The sequence below is a fragment of the Myxocyprinus asiaticus genome, chromosome 20, assembly GCF_019703515.2.
Source record: "Myxocyprinus asiaticus isolate MX2 ecotype Aquarium Trade chromosome 20, UBuf_Myxa_2, whole genome shotgun sequence".
Classification (NCBI taxonomy): domain Eukaryota; kingdom Metazoa; phylum Chordata; class Actinopteri; order Cypriniformes; family Catostomidae; genus Myxocyprinus; species Myxocyprinus asiaticus.
This window is the reverse complement of record NC_059363.1, coordinates 10207593-10235440: the sequence shown is the minus strand read 5'-3', so window position 1 is coordinate 10235440 and position 27848 is coordinate 10207593. Positions and strand designations below refer to the sequence as shown.

General features: G+C 40.2%; 1 protein-coding gene across 3 annotated transcripts in view; it reads right to left on the bottom strand.

The window, feature by feature from the left end:
• The window catches only part of LOC127411487 (forkhead box protein N3-like), a 152347-nt gene that overhangs the window by 58394 nt on the left and 66105 nt on the right, over positions 1-27848 (bottom strand). For all 3 annotated transcript variants that reach the window (XM_051647102.1, XM_051647103.1, XM_051647104.1), the window contains exon 3: positions 3287-3423. In XM_051647102.1, coding sequence (XP_051503062.1) covers positions 3287-3423 — 137 coding nt within the window. The remainder of the gene's footprint in view (positions 1-3286; positions 3424-27848) is intronic.

The following is a 27848-nucleotide window of genomic DNA, read 5'->3' as shown; positions in this document are numbered from 1 at the left end:
CCTAACTGATTTGATGAAAAGCACGAAAATGGGCACAGGAATATCTCTTACCGTATGCATGTCCGTTCAGACCAGTGACGATGCAAACCATTTGGCAACAGCTTCTAACAGGTCTTTAAGTCACAATTTTTTTTCTTTGCACCATGGTCAAGCAAAACTTTCATAAAAACCTTTACAAGAATGATTATTTCCCCCCCAAAAAGTGAGGTGGATTAACTTCTAAACCGTTTATAAAATGCTTAAGAGTTCTAAAAACAATGCAAAACTTTGAGCTTCACTCAAAGCGCTCATGAACATTATGGGTTATTTCTCACCAAAACCTATCGTGTGCCTTTAGAGGACCTCAAATATGATGCTATATGAGTCGCATAGACTTTTTTTTTTATAATACCTTTGGTTATATTTAAAGCTTTTTAAAACTCTCTTTCAACTACTATTGTATTGAAATGATGGCCCGCAATATTCATTAAAACATCTACTTCTGGGTTGCGGAGAAGAAAGAAAGACATATTGGTTTGAGACAACATTAGGGTGAGTACATTATGAGAATTTGTATTTTTGGGTAAACTATTCCTTTAATAGAGAAAAAAGTGAAACCCTTATGGGTTCTTTAAAGCAGCACTACAAAGATGGTTTTCTTAAAGGTGCACTCAGTAAGATTTTAGCTGATTCTTACTCATCCCATCGGTCCTAGTAGTACTTGTGGTTTTGGACTCTACTTTCTGTGTTTTTCCCCATCTCATACTACACACATCCCAACTATGGACATTGTTGTGCACTGGACTGTGACCATACAGCCGTGACTCAATCACGAGCTCTCTGCCGACTGTAGACTGCCGTGTTCTTGCGATTGGTGTTGATGTTATGCCGTTTATTCGTTATTGCTTCTGTGAGAGCTACAGGACGTAGGTAGCGGTTTGTTTCATGACTCCTTCTTGTTTGGACATTTTATCTTTTTACTTGCACTCATTCTGTTTGGACTGTCTGTTGGATCACACTCCTGCTAATACCAATTCTCAGGACTATATTGTTGACTCTGGCTCCATTGTTGACTGTAGTAAGTATATTATGTTTGTTGTTATATTGATAGGTTTAATTGTTTTGTTTACATGTACTTTTATGTTTGAGCATTGGCTAAAAACGCTATATAAAGTAAACATGTCATTATTATTATTATTATTATTGTTATTATTGTTATTATCATTATTAGTGGCAGTAACTCAGTCAATTGCATGACACAGTGTCAGGTTCCGTCAACATGGCAGCATGGCCAAGCACATTTATATCATCTCCCAGACCAGGTCTGCTTTTCCATCTCTATGACCTTAGAAGACTGGATGGCAGATAATTTTCTTAAATCAAACGTTTGAGAAATCTTGTCAATTGGCCCCAAATTCTTGGTTCCTTCTCATCATCTACTTTGCCTTAACATTGATGGTGTTCTGGTTAGGTCTTTACCCATTATACACAACCTGGGTGTGCTATTCAAACTCTCACTGTCTTGATGACCACAAAAGTCAATCTGTTAAATCTTGTTTCTTTCATCTCCACAATATTGCCTGATTGCTCTCCTCTTTAAGCATTAAATACACTGGTACAGTTATCCGTGCCTTTATAATTTCTCATTTAGACTATTGTAACTATCTCTTTATTGGTTTACCTGCAAAAGTGCTTCATCAATTACAACTTGTTCAAATCTCTGCTGCTGGTGTTCTTACACGTAACATCAGCTCACATTACTCTTATCATCCACCAAATGCATTGGCTCCCAGTTTCTTATCACATATAGTTTAACATACTTGTCTTAGTTTTAAGGCCTTTTATGGATTATTCTGACTCCTTAATCATACAGTCTATATGTTTAGATTTGGTTTATATGTTTGTTTGCTTTTTTGTTTTTACATGATTGTTTTCCATTGCCTTTGCTCTGTGCACCATCTTTTTCCTAACTTGTGATTTCTGTCTATGCTATGTGAAGCGTCCTTGAAAGGCGCTATATAAATTAAAATGATCATTATTATTATGCTTGTTGTTCTGAAGAGGTGTAAGCTAGAGGGACCGTCCTCTGTGATTTCCACTTCCCACAGGGCCTCAGTGTCTCTGAACACCTGGTGCTAATGACCGGCCTAGTGTGGTTACCACACAACATTATCACTGAAACACAACAGACTGCAACACTGAAAACAGAAGTTTTCAGAACCAGGATATTTTCATAACCTTAGAATAAAATAACACCAATTATCGTTCCATGTTTTCTTCTCAGCCCGCAGGAAAATATTATTGCTCAAAGGCTGATCATTCATAGCACAGAAAACTTGGAGATCTCAGTGATGTTTTATTTAAGAATTAATTGCTGTCTCAGATGTTGTCATCGCTTTTAAGCAAAAGCCTTCATTTGCTCTCTGTTTAATCTCACTGCTGCCTAGGAGAACCAATTGAGATATTAAAGCAATCTCATTTGTTATTGTTTATCTAATAAGGAAGAAAACGTATGTATTAGCATTAGATATCTTGACAGTTATGTGAGGATTTTCACTCAATATTATGCGGTGCAGAGTTTGGCAGATGGTGCAATTTCACCTCCTGCACACAAGTGTCTTGAGAAAAGTCTTTTTTTTTTTTTTTTAAGAAATAACCTTATTCAGCATCTGTTTGTTGAGCTGTGAGGTTTTATCGCCTTGATGAGGCTGCAATGTGCTTGCAGTTTGCCTTAACTGCTGAACGGAAAAATGTCATGTGACATAACAGTACCCTAAAACATCCGAGCATGGCACCCTTCTCTGCCTCACTCTTTAATCAACCCACTACACCTGAAACCCACTCCCTTTCCAATGTCCTCCTAGAGCTGTCTGATTTAATTCAATCTCTTTAAAAACATCCATCTCCATTTCCCCATTCTAGCCACTGAGCTGGCCGCCAATTTGTTCCATATCCTTTGTTAAGGATGATATGCCAGTTTGGTTTTTACAGTAAAGCAATAATTCTGTCTTGCACAGTCGAGTGGCTTGGAGCATGCAGACCTGTTAACTGGATCAAAATGAAATGGAGCAGAGCAGGAGCCACTCAGAACTCAACGCCGGTTGTCTCGCTCTGACAGCCCTACTCAGCTCGCCACCGCCCATGGGTTCCACTGCTAACTGATACCACCAGGGACATAAGATACAGGCTTTTGCATGAAAATATTATGCACAAAAATGGCTTTACAATTTAGTGAATTCATCTCAGAGAAAGAGAGAGAGAGAGATGAGGTTAAAAGGTCAGAATGTCCAGTGAGCTGTGTGTCTACCTTTGATATGCCTGAGGAGAGGTGGGTGGCATAGTGAACACCTGGGAATAGGGATGATAAGGCGTCTTCTTTAGTGCCTGGATGAGATTCTGCCTGTACTCTGGGTCTATGCACCACAGGGAGCCCTTTCCGATACTCTGTGGATGGAAAAAAGGAACACAAACACATACAGTCAGGACAGAAAAATCTGTTAAATGTGTCAAGAGACAACAATGAAGACTAGAGCATCCAAGGACAGCCTGGCAAAACAGGGCAACATTTTTTAGCTGAACTCTACTCTCTGTCTGGCAGGGAAAATCTGATGTTTGTGGGTCTCTGGCTTTACCTGTTTGCTCAGATCAAGTACCTGCTATTCAGGAGAGTGGATTTCAACTCCCTATGGTCCTTGGCTATTCGACTGTACATGCCTTTATGTTCATTATTTTTTATATCTGAAACATCAAGTATAGGAATCATGCATATTCAATGATGAAAATGTACTGTACCTGTGCATGTAAATATATATATATATATATATATATATATATATATATATATATATATATATATATATAAGTTTTTTTTTTTTTTTTGTCTTAGCAGTCTACTGGTCACCTCAGATAAAAAAAAAGGGGGGGGGCGCTGACTTGATTTGAAACAAAGGCCCTGTTTACACCTGGTATTAGGATGTGTTTTGGGTGATCTGATCACAAGTGTACATGCCAGACACACCAGCGTTTACATATGATCATAATATGCGTCTCTTTTGACCACTTGTGCTCAGATTTCGAGGGGATCTCATGATGACATTATGTCAGTATATTAGTGCATGGTAATAAAGCTCAAAAAAGTAAAAGAAAAAGAATGTGCTAATCATTTCTCTTAATCATACTCAGATAAAATACAAGCGCAAACATGACATATAGAGCAGAACTGTCAGTTATCTTAGTGGAATACATGTTTTAACTGCGCTTCAGATGTTAATACATGCATTCGCTTTTTTGAAATTTTCCTGCTGGATAGTTATTTCCTTTTAAAGCCGCACGTAAAATTTAAACACAGCGGTTGATTGAAAGGTGAGTAGGTGGTGCCGTGCTGCTGTTTGAACGCATTGGAATGGATGTGCGTTTACACTATGAGACCAATCTGCTCACATGCATTTTTGACCACTTTCAACCACCTCAGATCCCGCTTGGAAATCATTTACACCAGTCTAATGCTGTCTGGTTTCAAATGGCTTGTCCAAAATGCATCTTAACAACATGTGTAAATGGGCCTAACAGGACTGTAAAGGTTGCAGTTGCTGTCTCCCGTGTTGCAATTCAGTGCCAAGAGCGAAAGTCATTATATGAGTTGTGAGTTGGCAGTGTGAATAAACACGTCTTACTATTGCATTGTCTTTACTGGTTGCATGAAAAAAAACTAACATAAATCACGACCAAAGTAGTCTGATTCATGTACAAATGACTCTTATGAGCTTTTTTTTTTTTTTTTTTTAAATAAGTCCAAAAAATAAACACCCATTTATTGAAACAGACTAACCTTAATTAATCAGTTTGAGGGGTTAGTGAATTAACAAATGACTCACTTTAATGTTTATATGACAATGTGTACTTAAAGATATATACGTTCACAAAAGAGCGATGTTGTAATAAATGGTTTAATAATAATAATAATACTAAAAACAAATTTTTTTTTAAATGTGTTTATTGTAGTAAAGAAGACCAATTATGGGGGGAGGTGTTCTGTAGGAAACACTGCAGCATAATATTTGCAGTTCGAAACTGGCTTGAAAATACAAAACATACCCACTACTGCACTAACTATCCACCACATTCAATCAAAACAGCCTGAATTAATTCAAAATTTGCATTTAAAATATTATGAAATACGCTTTCTTACATGGAAAGCACAATTTTGTTATGAGGCTGAATTGTTAAGTTAATGATTTGTACTGACTGCAAGATAAGACCAATGCAGCAGGGGAAGAATTGAGAACCTGACCACCTGCATCACCTTGACCTCTGTATTGGCCAACAGTTGATGTTAACCAATTAAATGAAGAAGAAGAAAAAAAAGAAGTAATAAATGCATTAGAACCACAAGAAGTGCAAAATTCAGCACAGATGTCTGTACATGCACGCTACAGACCACTTAGATAAACTCAGCATTTTAAAACAGCTCGGTGGGAGAACGCTCCTGGTATATAAATTAGCTCTGCTGACAGATCTTGCTGAAAATGAGAAAACAGCAAAATGCCACTTTTAAAGTGATGTCAGGAGAAAATTAGTTGAGCTCATTAGTATAGACTGCAATCAGTGTCATGTTATTGAGCCCCCATTTTTCAGTTTCGGAGTTATTCCTTTTATACTGTCAAAGATTTACACAACTCAGCAGAGAAGAGACAATCAACCAAGGCAAAAGAAGTTTAGACTATCAAAGTGCTTTTTTTAAAGTGTAAGCCACTTCCATTCAGTTAGGCACTTCAAAGCAGCAGACAGCGTGTGTTGTTTTGTTGATCAGACTGTGTGTTCTCATTGAATCAATAGTCATGACCTTCAGATAACTGTCAGAGTGTCATAATGTGTGCCCTGAGGTAATTCCTGCACTGGTCTCTTGACTGCATATCAAATATTCAAACTTTGTAATTCTCAACTAATAACACAAACGGCAGCTTTTGCTGTTGTAGGATGTCTTTTGTTTTTAACTAAAACCATTGAAATCTGACTTCCCTGCTGACTGCTGTTAATCACTTTTGGTTAATTGAGTGTTTTTTGGATGTGGCTAAAATATCTTTAGCAATACCAGATTCCCTCGACAACTATAACTCATTCTATTGATCGCTGCAAACCCCAGAGCAAGTGCTCTGCTCTTTACTCACAGTATTTGGCTTCTGTGGAAAGATCTGTACCAGCACAAGTCAAACAATTCAAATACCAAGTATTTTAGCAATCAAAATAAACAGCACATTTCTTTGACTCACAACATAATGTAAAAGCACCTACTTCTGTGATACATTCAAAAAAATTCAAATATCTAATGGATAAAGGACACTTAATTATTATTAATAATATTTGGAATTTATTTTTTAAATTAAATTTGAAATCATATAATTAAACTTAAATATTATTTGAAATAACCCAAAATTTAAATCTAAATTAAGTATTAATAAGGTATTAATAATGATTTAAGAAAACATGAAATTGATAATAAACTGCTACAAATATTACTATTATAAACAATAAATATTATTTACTGATAATTATATTTATATAAATAATTAGAATTATTATTATAATTTTTATTTTATTTCATTATTCTTACTATTATTAAAATTATAATAATTTTTGTAATAATAGCATAGCAAGGCTATAGAACATTGCATCATACATACGTAATATTTTCAGGGAAAAGTCTTTCCTGGCGAAGAAAACCATTTCCTTCCGAAAGCAGAGAATGCATTTTTTCTTAGCACAGACTGACATTCTCCACCTAATTAAGCTGTCAACTTTCCATCAGCATGTTTTAAAGCCATACCTGGACCAACCACAAAGATGAATCGCACCATGAAATTCATCATTAAATGGCCCGTCCACTAGATGTGAATGCTCAGATGTAAATGAAAATTAGGGGAATTAAAAGGAAGAGGAAGGCGAGGGCAATTGAAAGTATAGGAATTGGTAAAGAAAAAAACATATATTCAGTAAGTTATTTAAAGGACAGAAAAAAATAAGGAAAACAATGAAAAATTTATCATCCCCCCCTTCAAACATTACCAAGATGCTAAAATAACTAAAAAAGGCTGGTGTATTGGCATCTTTGTCTCTTGGTAACAAACAAATGTGTGAGATTAAACAAAGACAATCAATTCTAATTACCACAGCATCATAAATTGTAGGGCAGAAGCCCTGCAGGAAAATCTACTATTGCTGAACCAAGTGAGGCTAGCTTCTCGAGAATGTTGCTTTCTGACAGTTGCAAGAGAAAAGAAAAGTTTAATGGCGGGTTAAAGCCAAAATATCAGTTAATTTAACGAAATAAGGAGTGGTTATGAATACACCAGATATATCTGAACTCTCTTTATATTTGTGTGTAGATATAAAGGGATAGTTCACCCAAAATTGAAAATTCTGTAATCATTTACTCTGTAAAGTCATTCCCTCATGTCAATTAAAACCAGTGTGACTTCCTTTCTTACATGGAACACAAAAGGAGATGTTAGGCTAAATGTTGTCTTGTTCACCATTCACTTTTATTGTATGGAATGAAGATGCAATGAAACTGAATGGTGACTGAAGCTAACATTCTAACATATCCTTTTGTGTTCCACAGAATAAAGTCATAGATATTTTGAACGACATGATGGTAATAAGATGATGACACAATTTTCATTTTAAGAACTACATCTTTAAGCAGACAATAAAGCTGCTATCAGCCATCTTGAAAGGATGTGATATGTGATCATCAAAGCATTCAGAGTATCAGATTATTCATATATGCTACATAGAGAAGGGGCTGCTCTGGTCTATCTCTCCAAATGTTCTGTAATCAGGAGAAATCAATAGGTTTCAGAGCACTTTGCCTCAGATTTATCTCCATCTCCTGACAGCTGCTATGTCCGTCTGAAGGCCAACTCAATGGCACCAGCCAATAGAGTCTCCAATCAGAGAGAGGGGGTGAAAAAGAGAGAGCAGAGCCAGGGAAAAGGGGGCAAAAACACTTGGATTACACTGGTCTCCTAGGCAACAGGCAATGGTGGAGTATATAAAGACTGTTTGATAGTCTTTGCAGAGAGATCTTTCACTCTCTCTAAGAAGCATGGGCCTCTGAAGATGCTATATTCCATTATAAGCAGTAGTTAATCCTATCAGTTCCCGAACAAAATGAAAGGCCTGCTATAATGAACCACCCCCTCCTCGCTACCCAACTGTCCACAACTTTAAAAATGTGAAGAAATGAACCAAGGGGAAATTTAAGACCCAAAGTCATGTTCTGAAGCCATAGGAAATGAGAAATGGCCACTATCTCAATTCTGCAATATTTTATTTTACAAAATACCTTGGTTTCTTTTAAGTTGTGCTTCATGCTTAGTGCAGAAGCATACATTACGCAAGTACGTGTAAGCAGATGTAAGCGCTTGGCCAACGCAAGGTCCGGGTGAACATAGATAATGTGCATTCTTGCGTTACTGTGGAGGTAACAAACATCAGTATTCAAGGGGGCGAAAGAGTTACCTTCAAAAGTCTGTGCCATTTAACTGGACATGTTATCATTCAGGTAAGTTGCTATCAGCATATTGACTTTACCTTTCGTGTTCAGCAATATTCTCTTCAAACTGTTGCTCCGCCATGACAGTAGCTAACTTGAAAAAGAAAACTCACCACAGACGTGAATATTTTAAACTAATGTCGCTATATCGCTCCTTGTGGCAACGTTGAGAGTGCAGCACCTATTTGTGTTGTGTTACGAATTCCAGTCTGACACATTTTGGAATACATAACCAAGCTTGAGTAGCTGAAGTATCTGCGTTCACGTACTTGCGTAAACTATGTTTTGGCCTTTAGGGATACTTCAAAAAAGAATACTTCAATAACACAGTGAATCTGACATCTTCCCGAGTTACCTAGTTACAGTGGTATAAAGCTACCGCTTTTACTCACGTTGGTGATGAAATCGAACTGTGGTTCAGACTCAAATAATATGATGTGAACAGAGACCAGTGGGGAAAGGGGGAGGAAATTAACTTGGTTTCGGACCAAGCAATCGAACCAAGTGTAAAAGCACCCTACAGTAAGTGTTTGGATTTTTATGTGGTGGATGATAGAACATGCGATCCCCTAGACTTACACTGAAAGAGTAATCTGAGACATATCAAGGGATCAGAGTATAAAGCTTGAGCTCATTTGACTTGGTTAAGTAGGTAACCACCCAAACACCCTAGCAGCCACCTAGCAATGCACTAACAACCAGCCAGAATGCCCTAGCAACCCTATAGCAATGCCATGCCAACCACCCTAGCATTGTGGCTGTGATTTTGTACAATCATGCACTACTTACATTTCCTTCAGACAATGTAAAAATCTAGTTTATTATTACTGTTGCTTTTGCAATTTTATTACCGGTGAAAACAAAAATATGACAGGTAGAAGAGGAGGAAACAAGATTCAAACAATATGTCCGGATTATGCATACTGACTGAAAAATCCCTCTACTTCTGCAGAAAACTTATTGTCAGCTTGCTTCCATATTCAGCGATCACTTCAACCGCATAGTGTGCTGATTTCATATATTGAGTGCCTTAATGCTTTCTTGGTAAGGTGATTTATATAAATGCAGACATCGATCATGTTGAAACATGGATAAATCAAGGTGTCCAAAAGAGCATCATTGCTTTGTCTCCAAAACTCCAGCAATCACCAGCTGCTAATGGCTATGGCCCAGGAGTCGTCATCTTTTTTGTGGCTCTGCGGCTTAAATCACAAGTAGTACCTGTGAGCCGCTCTGTGATTGGTGGAGACATGGTGACCTCCATTCTCACTAGTCAAATTCTGCACACAATGGCATTTTTTAAAGCAGATCTAAATTGTGCTGTTCTGCAGTAAAGCATTAAGGGACCAACAACGCTACTCACCTTCAAAGGTCTTCAGAGTGCATTAGGAAGGGCAAGAAAGGTCATTCATAATGAGGGTGTTGGGGGGCGGGGGGGCTTAGCGGTTGTTTGTTGACAATTTTCACTGAGATGATCCCAACGCATCAGCCCCATCCTTTTCGCATTCTTTCTTTTATATTTTTCTAGGGGTGTGCAGTTCATTGTGAAGTTTTAGTAGATCATGAAGATCCACTGTGGCAGTGTCTCAGAGAGTTTCAGAACAACACGCCACACCTCAAATAATCAACATGAACACGGTTTCATTGAGCCCACTCTCATCCAAAAAAAAAAAAAAAAAAAAAGATAAACTGCATGTTATCAAATGGATTGTTCCAACTCAGAATTCTGATTGGATGAGCCACATTCAAAGCTGTTGTAAAATAGCCAATATTTGCACAACAAATTGCTACATTGGCTGGCAACTGTAAGCAGCCTACAGTTAGGCAATTGAGCTATTTACTAAACCATTTATTAATCATTAGTGTGTTTTGTCATATTGGTGTTGCTGCCGTTTAATGAAAGCAATAAGCCCCTTAATGCTGTGTGTTACAGTGATTTTACCATGGTTAGGATGTTTGCATACCAGAGAAAGCTCTGATGGAGCATTCGACAAACAGGAATGCGTCAGATACATTTTAATTGTGTGGAAAAAGCCAGGTCAGTCTGAAATCAAGCTGGAACACAGCAAACTGGTTTTTTCGAAAGCCAGACTGGACTGCTCTCCCAGAAATTCTCATTGGTCAATGAATGCGTATGTCACACTAATCAATTTTTGTTTTCAGTTTCCTACTGTTATAGATTTTCAAAGAATGCTGTAATAGTGAGTGTTTTGTAAAACGGCATTCTAGTGTGGATGAGAGACGATAACATAGTGAAATAAATACAAAATGTAAAAAAAAAAAATCAACAATTACTCGCACAGTGGCGCATCACTTTTTCTTCTACATCCTTGTAATGCAAAATTTTTGCATTACAAAAATCAATGGATTCACACTATTCTCTGACTCTTGTAACCTATTTAAATGTTGGACTAAAAATCTTACTAAAAATATGCAGGTACATTTTGCCGTCTGTTGTAAAACTGGTGCATATAAATTACATAAATAAATAAGAATAACGAGTAATATAAAAAAATTAATGAAAATAATAAATAATAATAAAAACTGTGAAAAACAGTGTGAAAACCATGCCTTGATTATTTATTATCTAATCTGCATCACCGACTGTTTGGTTGATATGATGGTTCCTGTGTTTAAAGGAAATAGAGATATACACTGAATATCGCTAAAAGTCGGAGAAATATTGAGACATATTTTACATCACCCAGCCCTAATTAAGACAATCCACAATCTACAGTGAAGCCAATAATTTTTATTCAACCCCAAAATCGGTCATGTCAGAACCAGTACTGGGGGAATGGAGAAAAGAGAAAAAGAGAAATTTGAGTTTGCTAATGACCTGCATAATCCTAATTAAAGAGGATTCCTTTGCAGAGCCTGAAGCCATCCACAGTAGATACAAAAGTAAAAGCAGATGACATGATAAAGTGAGACAAGTCCTGTTCCCTGAGTGCAGTCTGTGCCAGAGAAGGACCCAGGACAGAGTGTGTGTGTATAAGTGTGTATGAAAGTGTATGCGTGCATTTATAAGTTTTGTGAGTGTGTATGCCATGCTTGAGGCAGGCGGTACTGCTGACGAAGGGTGGCCTGATCTAGCCCCGCTGAGATGTAGCCCCACAAAAATCGCAAGAGAACCGACTCTCTTGGCGTGCCTGCACTATGTTTATTCTGACACAGTCACCGCACGCCGAGATCATACATAAGCAATATGGTGTCTCCCACGGGCACAGCATACGGCCAAGAGGCGTGAGGAGAGAAAGACTTGGAATGAAAACGGTGACTCAACCTTGCAAAGGAAGTGAATAGATCTGCACATCTACCACATTGGTGCAGGACTTACTCATGCTGTCACATTTCAAATAAAGTGATGTTAAATGCAGTCTGTGGTATATACTGCAGTTGATATACCAACATAATTTATTTCAAAACATTTCCTCCTAATTAGGGATGTCCAAAACTACATATTATCAAAATCGAAGAGTGGTGGGTTGTCTGAATGAGTCTTGTAAAATTCAGTAGGTAGAGGGTCATGTGCACCAGACACCAATAAGACATTTTACTTAGGGGCCATTCACACAGGGTTCTTGTGTTCAAAACCAGAATGGAATGGAATACAGGGGTCATATGACATGTTTTTAAAAGTTTAAAACAATTTTTTATTTATTTTTTTGCTGAAAAACCAGTGAGACAAAGACATCCATTTTGTGCATGTGAACATAGACCAACAATTAAAAAAATTGTTAAAATTCAATCCAAATTCAACATGGACATATTTTTACATAGAGATGCATAGGTCTATATAATCAAGCTAACTCAAGCACCCCTTGTTGCATTATATGCCAATGATGCGAGTGTTGTTTTTCCAAACTGAGTTGGCTTTCTTTTCTGTATCTTAATTTTTAAGGCCCTACATGGTTAAATCATAGTGATATGGGGCACCCAATGTGGCTCCATCCGTAAATTGTTCAATTGTTCATATTTGGTCAAAAACCAAATATGGGTCACATGGCATGAAGCTAATTGTTCTTGTCCAACAAAACAAAGGTATGAAGTACAAAAAATTTTAAAACTAGCACTGCACCTTTAGTTACTCATATAAAACAATAGTCAAAAAATACACTATTATTAAGAATAAGTAGCACATGTGGACCTTCATCTAGTGCAATACCTATATCTAGTTCCCTATCTGTCACTCACTCGACGTTGTGTCGATGTAGTGACACTAGGGGTCACTCTTGGGAGCCCGAGACACCTCTGGTCTTTGATAAAAGGCCAATGAAAATTGGCGAGTGGTATTTGCATGCCACTCCCCCGGACATACGGGTATAAAAGGAGCTGGTATGCAACCACTCATTCAGATTTTCTCTTCGGAGCCGAACGGTCACGCTCATTGAGCTGAATTGTACTGTTCATTCACCTCTGCTGGATCTGACGGCGCATTTCAGCGGCTTCTCCCTCCTCTGCACTGGTGAGAACGCCCCTGGGCGCTTCGGCAGAAAACGAGAGTATATTTTCTGAAAGTGCTTTTTTCCTCTAAAAGAGTATATATTTCTCTAAAAGAGCAGCACACACGGAACATCTTTTTAAAGACGCGTCTTTTTAAAGATGCCTTTCCGATTGTGTGTTATTCCTGGTTGCGGTCGTTATCTCTCAACTTCGGATGGTCATGATCGCTGTCTTTCATGTCTGGGCATGACCCACACGGAGGCAGCGTTTGTGGATGGTTCATGTTCTCATTGCGAAAACATGACCATGGCAACATTGCGGTCACGGCTTGCTTTCGTAAGAAAGTAAGTAGGTATCCCCCCATGGACCTCCCATTCCCCAGCACGCTCATCTGCCGGTACGTCCGACGACGTTGTCCCCTTGGTCCCCCTTGCGCGTAACTTGGACGCGTGGCATGCGCTTTCCAATCCGTTGCGATGGCTGATCCGGACCATCCGACCCGGCTACGCGATTCAGTCCGCAAGGCGCCCGCCCAGGTTCAGCGGTATTCACTTTACCTTGGTCAAGAGCGAAAACGCTGCTACCAAGCGCGCAGATATCACTACCCTCCTACGGACGGTCGCAATAGAACCTGTCCCTCCAGCCAAGATGAAGAAGGGGTTTTACAGCCCCTACTTCATCGTACCGATAAAAGGCGGTGGGTTGCGGCCAATCTTGGACCTGCGAGTACTGAACTGGGCCTTACGCAGACTCCTGTAAAAGATGCTGACGCAAAAACGCATTCTGGCGAGCATCCGGCATCAAGATTGGTTCGCGGCAGTATAACTGAAGGATGCATACTTCCACGTCTTGATCCTTCCTCAACACAGACCCTTCCTGCAGTTTGCATTCGAGGGTCAGGCGTATCAGTACACAGTCCTCCCTTTCGGCCTATCCCTGTCTCCTCACGTCTTTACAAAGGTTGCAGAGGCTGCCCTTGCCCCGTTAAGGGAGGTGGGCATTCGCATTCTCAACTATCTCGACGACTGGCTAATCCTAGCCCACTCTCGAGACATGTTGTGCGCACACAGGGACCTGGTGCTCTCACACCTCAGCCGACTAGGGCTGCGGGTCAACTGGGAAAAGAGCAAGCTCCTCCCGGTTCAGAGCATCTCTTTTCTCGGTTTGGAGTTGGGCTCAGTCTCCTTGAAGGCGCACCTTACGAACGAGCATGCCCAGTCGGTGTTGGCCTGTTTGAAGGCGTTCAAACAGAAAACAGCGGTTCCACTGAAACTTTTTCAGAGGCTCCTGGGGCATATGGCATCCTCGGCAGTGGCCACCCCGCTTGGGTTGATGCATATGAGGCCGCTTCAGCACTGGCTCCAGACTCGAGTCCCGAGATGGGCATGGTGCCACGGGACACATCGCGTGGTCATCACGTGGTCTGTCACCGTCTTTTCAGCCCTTGGACCGACCTCTCGTTTCTATGGGCAGGTGTTCCTCTAGAACTGGTCTCCAGGCACGTCGTGGTCAAGACAGATGCCTCCAAAACAGGCTGGGGCGCTGTTTGCAATGGGCACGCAGCCGCCGGCTATGGACGGGTCCGCAACTGCATTGGCACATCAACTGCCTCGAGTTGTTGGCAATTCTGCTCACCCTGTGGAGGTTCCAGCCATTGATCCAGGGCAAGCATGTGTTAGTTCGGACAGACAACACAGCAACGGTAGCATATGTCAACCGCCAAGGCGGTCTGGGCTCTCGTTGTATGTCACAACTCGCCCGCCGTCTCCTCCTCTGGAGTCAGCAGCGCTTCAAGTCATTGCAACCCACTCACATCCCGGGCAACCTCAACACTACAGCGGAAGCGCTGTCACAGCAGGTTACCCTCAGGGGAGAGTGGAGACTCCACCCTCAGGTGGTCCAGCTGATTTGGAGTCGATTCAGACAGGCACAGGTGGACCTGTTCGCCTCCCAAGAATCCTCCCACTGCCCGCTCTGGTACGCCCTCACCGAGGCTCCCCTTGGCATAGACGTGCTGGCACACAGCTGGCCCCCTGGCCTACGCAAATATACGTTTCCCCCAGTGAGCCTACTTGCACAGACCCTGTGCAAGGTCAGGGAGGACGAGAAGCAGGTCATCCTGGTAGCACCCTACTGGCCCACCCAGATGTGGTTCTCGGACCTCATGCTCCTCACGACAGCTCCCCCCTGGCGAATTTCCATGAGGAAGGACCTTCTTTCTCAGAGACGGGGCACCCTCTGGCACCCGCGACCAGACCTCTGGAATCTCCATGTCTGGCCCCTGGATGGGACCTGCGGTGGTAGACACGATCTCTCAGGCTAGGGCCCCCTCTACGAGGCACCTATTTGCCTCTATATGGCGCCTGTTCGCTAAGTGGTGTTCTTCCTGACGGGAAGACCCCCAGAGATGCGCAGTCGGATCAGTGCTTTCCTTCCTGCAGGAGAGGTTGGAAGGGAGGCTGTCCCCTTCCACCTTGAAAGTGTACAGTGCCGCCATAGCAGCACACCACGACACAGTCGACAGTAAGTCCTTAGGGAAGCACGACCTGATCATCAGGTTCCTAAGAGGCTCCAGGAGGCTGAATCCCTCCAGACCACGCCTCGTTCTCTCATGGGACCTCTCTGTAGTTCTTCAGGGTCTACAGAGAGCCCCCTTTGAGCCTTTGCAGTCAGCCGAGCTTAAGGCACTCTCCTTGAAGACTGCCCTCCTGACTGCGCTCATTTCAATCAAGAGGGTAGGAGACCTGCAAGCGTTCTCTGTCAGCGAAACGTGCCTGGAGTTTGGTCCGGGTTACTCTCAAGTGATCCTGAGACCCCGACCGGGCTATGTGCCCAAGGTTCCCACCACCCCTTTAAGGGACCAGGTGGTGAACCTGCAAGCGCTGCCCCAGGAGGAGGCAGACCCAGCCCTGTCGTTGCTGTGTCCGGTGCATACTTTACGCATCTATTTGGATCGCATGCAGAGCTTTGGAATCTCTGAGCAGCTCTTTGTCTGCTTTGGTGCACAGCAGAAAGGAAGCGCTGTCTCCAAGCAGAGGATCGCCCACTGGCTCATTGACACCATAACTATGGCATATCACGCCCAGGACATGCCGCCCCCGGTAGGGCTACGAGCCCATTCTACCAGGGGTGTAGCGGCTTCCTGGGCCCTGGCCAGGGGTGCCCAGTCAGATAATCCCCCTTCTTTTTTAGGACGTGGAAAAAAGAGAAGGGGAAAAGAGGCCACGACTGGGTTAAGCCTGTCTCTACCCTTGGGTAGTCGACTTGTCCCCAAAGGGCCGTTTGACACTCATAACTATGTTGGGGGAGGTTACGTGTCGACCTGGTGTGCTGGCTATGAGGCACAGAGTAGTCTGCCCACCACACACCGCCAGTTCACATAACACAGTTCAGCCAATTGTGGCGTTTCGTATAGGGACCCCTAGTGTCACTACATCGACACAACGTCGAGTGAGTGACAGATAGGGAACATCATGGTTACTTGTGTAACCTCCGTTCCCTGATGGAGGGAACGAGACGTTGTGTCCCTCCTGCCACAACACTGAAATAACCGCTGAAATGGCCGGACCTTATATCGGCTCCTCAGCATAAAACCTGAATGAGTGGTTGCATACCAGCTCCATTTATACCCGTATGTCCGGGGGAGTGGCATGCAAATACCACTCGCCAATTTTCATTGGCCTTTTATCAAAGACCAGAGGTGTCTCGGGCTCCCAAGAGTGACCCCTAGTGTCACTACATCGACACAACGTCTCGTTCCCTCCATCAGAGAATGGAGGTTACACAAGTAACTATGATGATTTTGGATTTCAGAAATATACATCTGCAAAACTCTGGTTTGCATCATTAGGTGTCCAAACACCAGCAGGGCTGAATCTCTTCAGTATTTGTATCAAGTTACTTATTGTTTTTTTTTGTTTTTTGTTTTTTTCTGCCTTAAAAGTGTCTGGGTGTCACTGAATCCCAAACTTGTTGGGATGGATACATTTGAAATCTCACTAGTTTACCATCTTGACTCATCCCTACTTCTAATTAGACCAAAAAGGTCTGATCCCAGAAACTTAAAAGTGTTTTTCTGAATCAGTGTGATCATATGCAAATGAGATGAATACATGGGCAGAGCATCCGAAGGGTTCGCCCGCTGAGAGTTCAGCAAGATTTTGAAGAGGTGGCATAAGGTCAATCATCCGCTTTAAACTATAAAAATACAGACATGGAAAGCAGCGCTCCCCAGCTGTTCTTATTTTGTGCTTGACAGAAAAGCTGCTAGTAATTGTGGCAAGAGACAAATAGACGCACACAAATCCTGAGAAACGCTTGTTACATAAATTCACTTGTGGTCCGATGAGCAGAGAGCTCAGCAATGATTCAACTTTTCCTATTTCCTTCACAGTCGCGTGGAGTCTAAGTCCTCCAGATGGACAGCAAAGGGGAAGGATTTCAGGCACCTAAAACTCTGCTAAGTGGCTCTTTAAGCACAGAAAATTCAAAGACACGTTGATTTCCATAATCAAGGTGGTGGAGAATTCTAACACACAGATTATCTCATTTAAAAACACCTCTCACCCTGACAGACTTGTATTCAACACACAAATTCAGACTCATTGCGCTGTCGGTGAAAAGACCTAATGATGAAGCACTTACGAGTGCTATATCAGTAACAGACTAACAGACAAGTCGAGCAATCTCTAAAATTGCTCAATTGTACAGCTCAAATGACAGCATTAGCTGCAATTATCCTTTCATCTGCTCAACGTTAGGCTTGTTAACAGCAGTAGACCCAACACGGATCCAAGACGCTAGCTCAGTTCTGCTACAGCAGGTTGTGCTTTAATCGGACATTCCTTTTGCAGGATGCCAGGCACTAATAATAGTTACTTACAGTCATTCTTCCAAGCAGAGCAAATAAAAAACACTATAAAAATGACCAGTGGATGCTTTATTGTAAATTAAAGATTGGTCGGTGAGTCAAGTAATGGCAAAGCATGGAAATCTCTTTCATTTTCTCTATTGCGCACGACCTACAATAATCCTAAAAAAATTTTTAGTCATTGCATATCTTTTTGTAGCTCTCAGATCTATGTAAAAATTCTACCAAGTTTCTTTATCATCAACACCACTGGTCTTATCTGTGCTGCCAAAAACATTATGTATACCATGCTTAGACCAGTGTTAGTATCATTATCAAAAACTAAAATGAAAACTAATTTAAAACATGTTCACTACCTGAAAGTGTTTTCCTCCAACGAAAATGTTGGTTTTGAAAATGCTCTCCAATAATGCAAACTTTGGAAAAGGATAAGGTTAGGAAAATGAAAATGGAGTTTTCAAATGAAACCACATTAGTATTGATTTTGGCCTTAGAGATGTAATACTGCCAAACATTTATAAATAATATTAGTTAAAGCAAAAAATTTGGCAGCCCTTAAGTACTAAAACTGGAAGAAGAAAAAACTAAATCTAATGTAAAATTAAAACTAAACTGAAACTAACAGTGAGAAAGTAACTATAACTAAACTGAAATGACCAATTGAAAAAAAGAAATTTTAGTATCCCTAGCTTGGAACATATTTTTGTCTGACATTACTAAGCTGAGAATAGAGTTTTAAGTTGACTTAGTAATTAATGGAATGTCTCGTCTCCATCCTGCATTCATTAAGTCAGTAAACAATTCAAATTCCGGAAGGTGCTGACACTCACAGAGTCAATGCTGAGCTCTGTGTCCGGTATTGATCAGAAGGTACTGTGGTTTCAGCATGTAGCATCAGGATCCCTGGGGGCCACTCACGTAACCCTTGGTAACACGGTACAGCTTACAAAGGGTGGACAGGTGACGTCAAATGAAGGTTTGCGTGCAAATCTCCTGCAGATTCCCTCATAACCCAACATCTGTCCATAGGGAACACAACAGCTGGTGAGGGAACATGTCAACGAGGCCGGCATTATCTTACATCAACCTGGTTTTTGCAGTGATGGAAAAATTGTCATACAGATCAACGTTACCAACCGTGACTTTGTCTCCTTCAACTATTATATCTGCCACAGTCCTCTTTAAATAGTTAAACTTCTAAACTCAATAGAATGTGCAAGCACACCCCCATTGAGAACATTTATACAATTATAATTAAGCAACAAATTTACAAAACACCTGCAATCTAGTTTAACCAGGCTGACATAGAACTCTTCCATACGAATTTAATTTAAGTCAATATGCGCTTACATACAGCCTTTTCCGAATTTTTCAGACAAGCCATTTTTCTGTTAACAGATCATGTGTGAAAAGGACCCGTTAGGACATAATGGTAAATCAGCCCTGGCAAGTTCCCAGTATGATGCTATGTGATGCAAAAGTTCCATTTTGATGCTATGTGTAAACAAAGATGTAAGAGTAACGGTTTGAGTATGCAGGAGGTCAGGACGCGCTGATGTAAGAAGACTGTTTTGGGCAATGACGACAACTACAGCACTTTCTTCATCCAAGTGGATGATGACATTTGCAGACAGCTTACAGGAACACTTATGGAAATGTATATAACTAGCCTTACAGAGGAAGCCTTAGAACGAGGTTTACAGAGGACCAAAAGACTTTCCAGCAAATTAAATTAGGGATGTTGCGATTGTACAGTTTCATGATTTTAGAATTTAAAATTTACGGGTAAAAACTTAAAATATTTTATTTAAACTTGGCAAAAATACTATAGAGATGATAAATAAATATATCATATAAAAAGTTTTTCAGTGTAAACCTTTCTTTTGTGCTTGTGCCTGGGTGGTTAGAGGAGCTGTTACTATGGTTATGGATGAGGGTGCTTTGCCAGATATAGCGGACTGAACGTGAACTTTCAAGTCACGTGAAACTGGGGCTTACACACAAGCTCCAAAATATAACAGAAATTCAATCTACCAGACTCATATCCATCAAAAAAGTGACTTACTGTAAATCTGCAGTTGGGAGCATCTGAATGACTGAGGGCTACTGAAGACTAGTGGTCAACCGATATATCGCTGAGGCCGATACATTTTCCCATTTGGCCGATTTGTTTCTTGAGGGTGCCGAAAATTGCCTGCTTGCATGTGAAGCGACTGAGACAGGTAAACGACCAGTCACAGTTCATTTTGTTGTTACGTGCCATCGTGTTACTACAATAACAGACCGGTGTGCAACACAGTCTCATTTAAATGGTCCGCATATCAGAGTCATGGCAGACGCGTTTGAGCTCATAATGTTGAAGTGCTCGCCTGTTTCATTCTCCCTGTCTTTCCTCAACAGTTCCCTGTAACTTTTAACTGTCTTGTCCGATGATAAAAAGGCAAATATCAATAAAACTTATATTATGTACCGTCTGCAAATATGCGCATATCTCGTTTAACAGATGTAATAAAAAAACCTCACAAAACGTGAGCAGATCCAGCATCCTGTGGAGCACACATTTATTTACCTCTAAAGCACATATTCTATCAGCCTCTCCTCAGCAGTTCCCTGTCACCTTTAACTTTCTTTTCTAATGATAAAAGACAAATATCAATAAAATTTCTATTATATACCATTTGCAAATATGCAGATATCTTGTTTAAACAGATGTTATTCACAAACTTCAAGAAAATCCAGTGTTTTCTTCCGTTTGATTCGGTATTTTTTGAGAAAATGCGATTGCTAACTATGCATTGTATGTACAATTGGTTTGATTTGATATTTTTTGGGTAAATGCAATTGCTAACGTGGACATGCCATCCATGGTTGCTGGACTACTGTGTGTACTGTTATTTCCTTTTCCCTAATATATTAACAATTGCTTCATGTGCAAATAAATTACTAAAATGATGACTAAACAGAAATCAGAAGAAACTGCTATCTACCATTTACAATGGTTGATTTCTGTTAATATATATGAAGATATATTAGGAAGAAGGAAATAACAGTACACACAGAAGTCCAGCAACCATGGATGGCATGTCCACGTTAGCAATTGCATTTACCCAAAAAATATCAAATCAAACCAATTGTACATACAGGGTATAGTGAATAAGACACTTACTTATAGCGCACGTGATGTGCTTTTACCTTGGGCTGCATCCAAAAACGTAGGCAGCTGACTTGCTACCTAATCAGTTAATGGCTTAACTGACAGCTGTTCTGAATGAATGGAACTCTTAAAGAAACTGGTCTCCGAACAGTTTGAAAAGTACCTTATTTTTATCGAACCTCCGTATATGGCAGGGGTTCTCAATTGAGGTGGTACCGCCCTCCAGGGGGCATTCAAAGGATGCCAGGGGGCGCTGAGAGCAAATTAGTAGAGAGGGGGGCTTTAGGTTACAAATGGGGGGCATTTATCAGTCATAATAATAAAATCTATCATCAAGTTCCTCTTTGCATTAAAACATTTATCTAGACTTGGAGTATATCAGTTGGTTATCAATTATACGGGTTGGTATGCATTTGTACTGCAGTTCATCTGATTTTGAAGTCTAGCGATACTGTATCACAAAAGTATCTGGTTTAGCAGCATCAAATAGACAGGCGGAGGCACAACCTCGGCTAATGCACCTGTATGGCTCTGTAAATGGATACAGCTCAATTGACAGAGCAGCGCGAGCGTAAAGCTCTTAAAGCTTGAGCTCTTAAACTCGCAGCTTTGCGAGAATCAGTGAGAAGCAAGCCGCGAGAAGCGGAAACCATTTGAATTCGGTACAGAATTCTACATCACCACCCTTGAATTTACTGTAGTAACACTAACTGTACTTTAGGCAGAAATTGATTGATAATAGATATTATCATATCACTACTTAAGCTCTATTAAATTAGTCATAGGCTACATTAGGGGAGTGAGGGAATATAATACATTTTTGTTACAACTTATAAATATTTAGGGGCCAAGCACTGAAAGTGTGTAGGCACCTATTGTAATCGTTAGTGTTCTTTTTATTCTTCTTCTTCTTCTTCCGCCACTGAGTCTATGGCAGCCCATAGGTACTCAAAAAGTTTTGGGACAGCGCCACCTTCTGGTCAAAAGTTATACCAATTTTTCATAAAATGCTAATAACTTTTGATTACTTTGTGCTATTGTCATGAGATCAGTCTTGGTAGATTCCATGGGTCATGCCAAGAACGGGGATACCAATTATGCCATGATCGATGGAACTTCCTGTCCGCCATTTTGAAATCTTTTAAAAACCTGCTTTTCGAACTCCTCCTACAGCGTTTGTCAGATTTTAATCAAAATCGAATCAGACCACCTTCAGACCATGCCGACAAAAAGTTATGGATTTCGTGTTGATAGACCAAACCGTTTTCGTTTAAAACAACATGAATTTGATGGCACGGTGCCATAATGGTTTTCGGGCTCTATCTCGGCAACACTTTGGCGTATTGACATGAAACTTTTTATGTGTCATCATGATCGCACCTTGACCACACCATATCAATTGGAGATAGCGCCACCTGTTAGTCAAAAGTAATAAGCTTTTATGTCCCATTGCAATTATTCATGGTTTTTCAACCATTTTCCTAAAATCATGACCAGATTGCTTTAATTACTTTTTTTTTTTTTTTGCCATTGTTGTGCCTAATAATGGTTGATGTGCTTGGCCCCTTAATTGCTGCTTGCAGCTATATTTATATTTTGTATTTATTGTTTTTACATGTGTTTAGAGTAGGTCTACTGTTTATTATTAAAAAAATGTCATAGTGTGTTTAATAGAAATCATGTTACATCTAACCATGGTAGTGAAGAAGATCCATGCTTCCATGTGTTTACTATGGTCTTGTTACAAATACCACTGTTAAAACTATAAAAATTAATTAATTAATTAATTAAGGGAATGAAGTAGGGGGGCGTTCATCAAAAAAAGGTTGAGAACCACTGGTATACAGCCTCCAGAGGCAGCATTTTCCTGGTTTCGGACGCAGCCTCCTTGAAGTTGCTCTCACACGCTTGTGTGGATCCAGCACGAGCCTCAATCTCGTGACAGTTTAAACAGCCAGGATCGCCTACTTGGATCGTCACAGAGTGACAGTCATGATTTGTGAATGAGAGGAACTTTTGATTCTGATCCTGAAGTTTTTGATTCTGGCTGATGAAATACACACTTCAGAGGAAGATATTAGATGAGCGCTCGACGGGAAGAAAATGCTGGATTTTCGTGAGGTTCAAGAATTAAATTTGTTTAAACGAGATATCTGCATATTTGCAAACGGTATACATCGATCAGCCACAACATTAAAACCACCTGCCTAATATTGTGTAGGTCCCCCTCGTGCCACCAAAACAGAACCAACCCGCATCTCAGAATAGCATTCTAAAATGATATTCTTCTCACCACAATTGTACAGAGCGGTCATCTGAGTTACCGTAGACTTTGTTAGTTTGAACCAGTCTGGCCATTCTCTGTTGACCTCTTTCATCAACAAGGTTTTTCCATCCACAGAACTGCCCCTCACTGGATGATATTAGTTTTTGGCACCATTCGGAGTAAATTCTAGAGACTGTTGTGTGTGAAGATCCAGGGAGATCAGCAGTTACAGAAAAACTCAAACCAGCCCATCTGGCACCAACAATCATGCCACAGTCCAAATCAATGAGAACAATTTTTTTTCCCCATTCTGATGGTTGATGTGAACATTAACTGAAGCTCCTGACCTGTATCTGCATGATTTTATGCACTGCACTGCTGTCACACGATTGGCTGATTAGATAATCACATGGATGATTGTTGGTGCCAGACGGGCTGGTTTGAGTATATCTGTAACTGCTAATCTCCCTGGATTTTCACACACAACAGTCTAGATAGAGTGGTGCGGGGATGCTTTACATTCCCAGTAAAGTATGCTAGATCACGGTAGTCTGCTGCATCCTCCATAATTCCATTGTCATAGGGACAAAAATATATTTTTTTAATAAAAATAATGCAAGTTTCGTGGCTTGTAAAAAAACATTTATTGCCACATTTGTTGCAAAAATTATATTTTGGACACTGTTAACACTACCCATGTGCCAATGGTGTGCTCTTCCATGCTGTATTTGTTCATAAGCAACTCCACTGCACAACTAACTTTTCATCTTTGATGCAGCCATGTCCTGTTGCTATGGAGATGACATAAACAATGGAAAAGACACATTAATCATCAAAGCTCCTCTCACCTCTACAGTTGATGTCAGAAGTTTACATACACCTTCAACAAATACATTTAAACAGTTTTTCACAATTCCTGACATTTAATCATAGAAAATATTCCCTGTCTTAGCTCAGTTAGGATCACTTTTATTTTAAGAATGTGAAATATCAGAATAATAGTAGAACGAATGATTTATTTCAGCTTTTATTTCTTTCATCACATTCCCAGTGGGTCAGAAGTTTACATACACTTTGTTAGTATTTGGAAGCATTGCCTTTAAATTGTTTAACTTGGGTCAAACATTTTGGGTAGCCTTCCACAAGCTTCTCACAATAAGTTGCTGGAATTTTGGCCCATTCCTCCAGACAGAACTTGTGTAAGTGCTCGCACACGCTTTTTCAGTTCTGCCCACAAATTTTCTATCGGATTGAGGTCAGGGCTTTGTAATGGCCACTCCAATACCTTGACTTTGTTGTCCTTAAGCCATTTTGCCACAACTTTGGACGTATGCTTGGGGTCACTGTCCATTTGGAAGACCCATTTGCGACCTAGCTTTAACTTCCTGGCTGACGTCTTGAGATGTTGTTTCAATATATCCACATTATTTTACTTTCTCATGATGCCATCAGTTTTGTGAAGTGCACCAGTCCCTCCTGCAGCAAAGCACCCCCACAACATGATGCTGCCACCCCCATGCTTCACTGTTGGGATGGTGTTCTTCGGCTTGCAAGCTTCACCCTTTGTCCTCCAAACATAACAATGGTCATTATGGCCATCAGTTCAACAGTAAAAATGTTGTTTCATTAGACCAGAGGACATTTCTCCAAAAAGTAAGATCTTTGTCCACATGTGCACTTGCAAACTGTAGTCTGGCTTTTTTATGGCGGTTTTGGAGCAGTGGATTCTTCCTTGCTGAGCAGCCTTTCAGATTATGTTGATAATGGACTTGTTTTACTGTGGATATAGATACTTGTCTACCTGTTTCCTCCAGCATCTTCACAAGGTCCTTTGCTGTTTTTCTGGGATTGATTTGCACTTTTCGCACCAAACTACGTTCATCTCTAGGAGACGGAATGCGTCTCCTTCCTGAGTGGTATGATGGCTGCGTGGTCCCATGGTGTTTATACTTGCGTAGGTGAACATGGTACCTTCAGGCATTTGGAAATTGCTCCCAAGGATGAACCAAACTTGTAGAGGTCCACAATTTGTTTTCTGAGGTCATGGCTGATTTCTTTGATTTTCCCATGATGTCAAGCAAAGAGTCACTGAGTTTTAAGGTAAGCCTTAAAATACATCCACAGGTACACCTCCAATTCAGTACACCTATCAGAAGCTTACTGACTTATTTTCTAAAGGCTTGACATCATTTTCTGGAATTTTCTAAGCTGCTTAAAGGCACAGTTAACTTGTATGTAAACTTCTGACCCACTAGAATTGTGATATAGTCAATTAAAAGTGAAACAATCTGTCTGTAAACAAGTGTTGGAAAAATTACATGTATCATGCACAAAGTAGATGTCCTAAACGACTTGCCAAAACTATAGTTTGCTAATATTAAATCTGTGGAGTGGTTAAAGAATTTGTTTTTATGACTTCAACCTAAGTGTATGTAAATTTCTGACTTCAACTGTATGTATGAACACCAATACATGTGCCTGTATAAGAAACAGTCTTTGTAAAGGGACACAAGCACTCCAAAGATCCACCCATATAACCACCGCTCAGGTGCCAAGTTCAGATCCTGTGTTCATAACAGTGCCTATGGGTATTTCAGCGCCTGCACTATATTCATATATGGGCCTCAGTTGAACTTAGCAAGGCATTATACATCCTGGATTAATGCTTCGACATGCACTTTGAAAAGAAGTAATCATAATTTTTGAACATCCCTCCTTTAAATGCAAATAAAGCAAATAACAGAATGTGCTGGATTCACAAACATTAGCAGTATTTGCCTGATGCAATTTAAACTGTGCTATTACCTAGTGCTTACGGAAAGCAGGTTTACTTGAAAGAGATGTCTGTGTAACATTTTCTAATGATCATGGCAGCTTTTATATTTCCCTTGTAAAAAAGAACCTCAAGTTTCCATTCTAAAAATTTTAAGTTCACCATCTTTCAGCCAATGTCTGTAAGCATTTCCATGAAAGGGGGAAGGGGAGGGGCAGGGGGTGTTCAAGTGCACACTGCGTTCCGCACTAATTTTGTAAGCATGTTTGTGCTGTTAAATGATTTGCATATTTCCTTTAGTGAATCGGACGCTAAAGCAATGCGGATAGTGCATACAAATAATGCAATCGGCAGCCTGCATTTCTTTCTTAGTGAATCCCCTTCCCCCATCTGTAACAGCAAGACATTTTCTTAAGGTCTGGATCTCTTACTCTGTGTCTCCTCTCGGCCAAAATAAATTATTCTGCTTTAAACCCCTGGAGATTGTGCATCTATCAAATGTTTGTTTATTCAGATTCTTATTTTGCTGGTCTAATTTGCTCCTTACTGTCTCATTATGGAGAGTGATGCTTGATTGCATAGCAGATCCACAATGAATCTGAAATTAAAACAGACTTTCTCATTCATTATGTAGGCCAATAAGGCAGTGGAGAAATTAAATCAAATGCCAAATTAACAGGCATACAGCTAATCATGAATTTGTGACCTGACAAACACTTTTTTTTTTTTTTTAAGCGTGAAATAAACTTGTTTACCAAGAAAACAACTCTGGAAAACTAAATAATGTCTCATCTGTGCTGTCATCTTCAATTATTTTGTTGTGCTTGATGTTTCTATGCTTATAAGAACAAGACTAGATTTTTTTATTTTTCAAAGAAAATGTGAGTAGTGCTAATGGTCAGGTGTTCTAGGTAGTTGCTAGGGCAGTACAAGGCGGTTGCTTACTGGCCAGAGTTAAGGGTCTCTATGTGATTCTGTTCCCTAGATATGACTTGGTTCAAAGTCTTTGGGATTTTTTTGTCGTTTAATCATTCATCAGCTGAAAATCTTAAGTGTGATTGCTAAGAAAAGTAATATCTCTTCAAAACAAGCCATGTGATTTGACATATCATTCATGTCTGTAGCAAAAACTTACAAATTTAATTTTAATACTTAAGGTTAGAGGTTTGTTCAATTCCCCAACACTTTGTATGAGCAACAATATTGCACTGCTCACCTTAGCATGCACAACTATATATTACTGCAAAATGTCTTGAGCTGTTTAAACTTCTTTGAGATAACATAAGGTTCTTTGTGCAATAAAGAACAAAGACAAGAAAGCCTTAATTCCTAAAAGCCCTGAGCTTTACCTCACACAGTTCAGGTGAATAAAGAAAAGCAACCCAACACTGTGAATCTCAGCGAGGCATGATTCAATTTTGAATGGCAAAGCTGTTAAAAAAATTAGATGAGTGCATTTAAAACAAGCACTATAATGTTATCTCAAGTCAGATGCAAACCTTGTATATTTTCACTACAGCAGATTGAAAACACCCACTGTCCTTAGGGGCGAGATTGTAATTGAATTTAAAATCCAATATTAGGTCACTGCGATGTAAAACAGAGAACATGTGGATCACGTCCTTAAAAACTCTGGGACTAATATTTTTACCAGGTCAACAAGGGATGATCTGAGATGAAAAAAGATAAATAATCCAAAACAAGTGGATTTTTCTTTCTGGAATGCTCATGCTCTGCAGCAAAAGTGACTGAAGTGCTGTTGTTGTATGTGCAGGAGTGAAGAGGTTAAGCGGGTGACATGGAGAC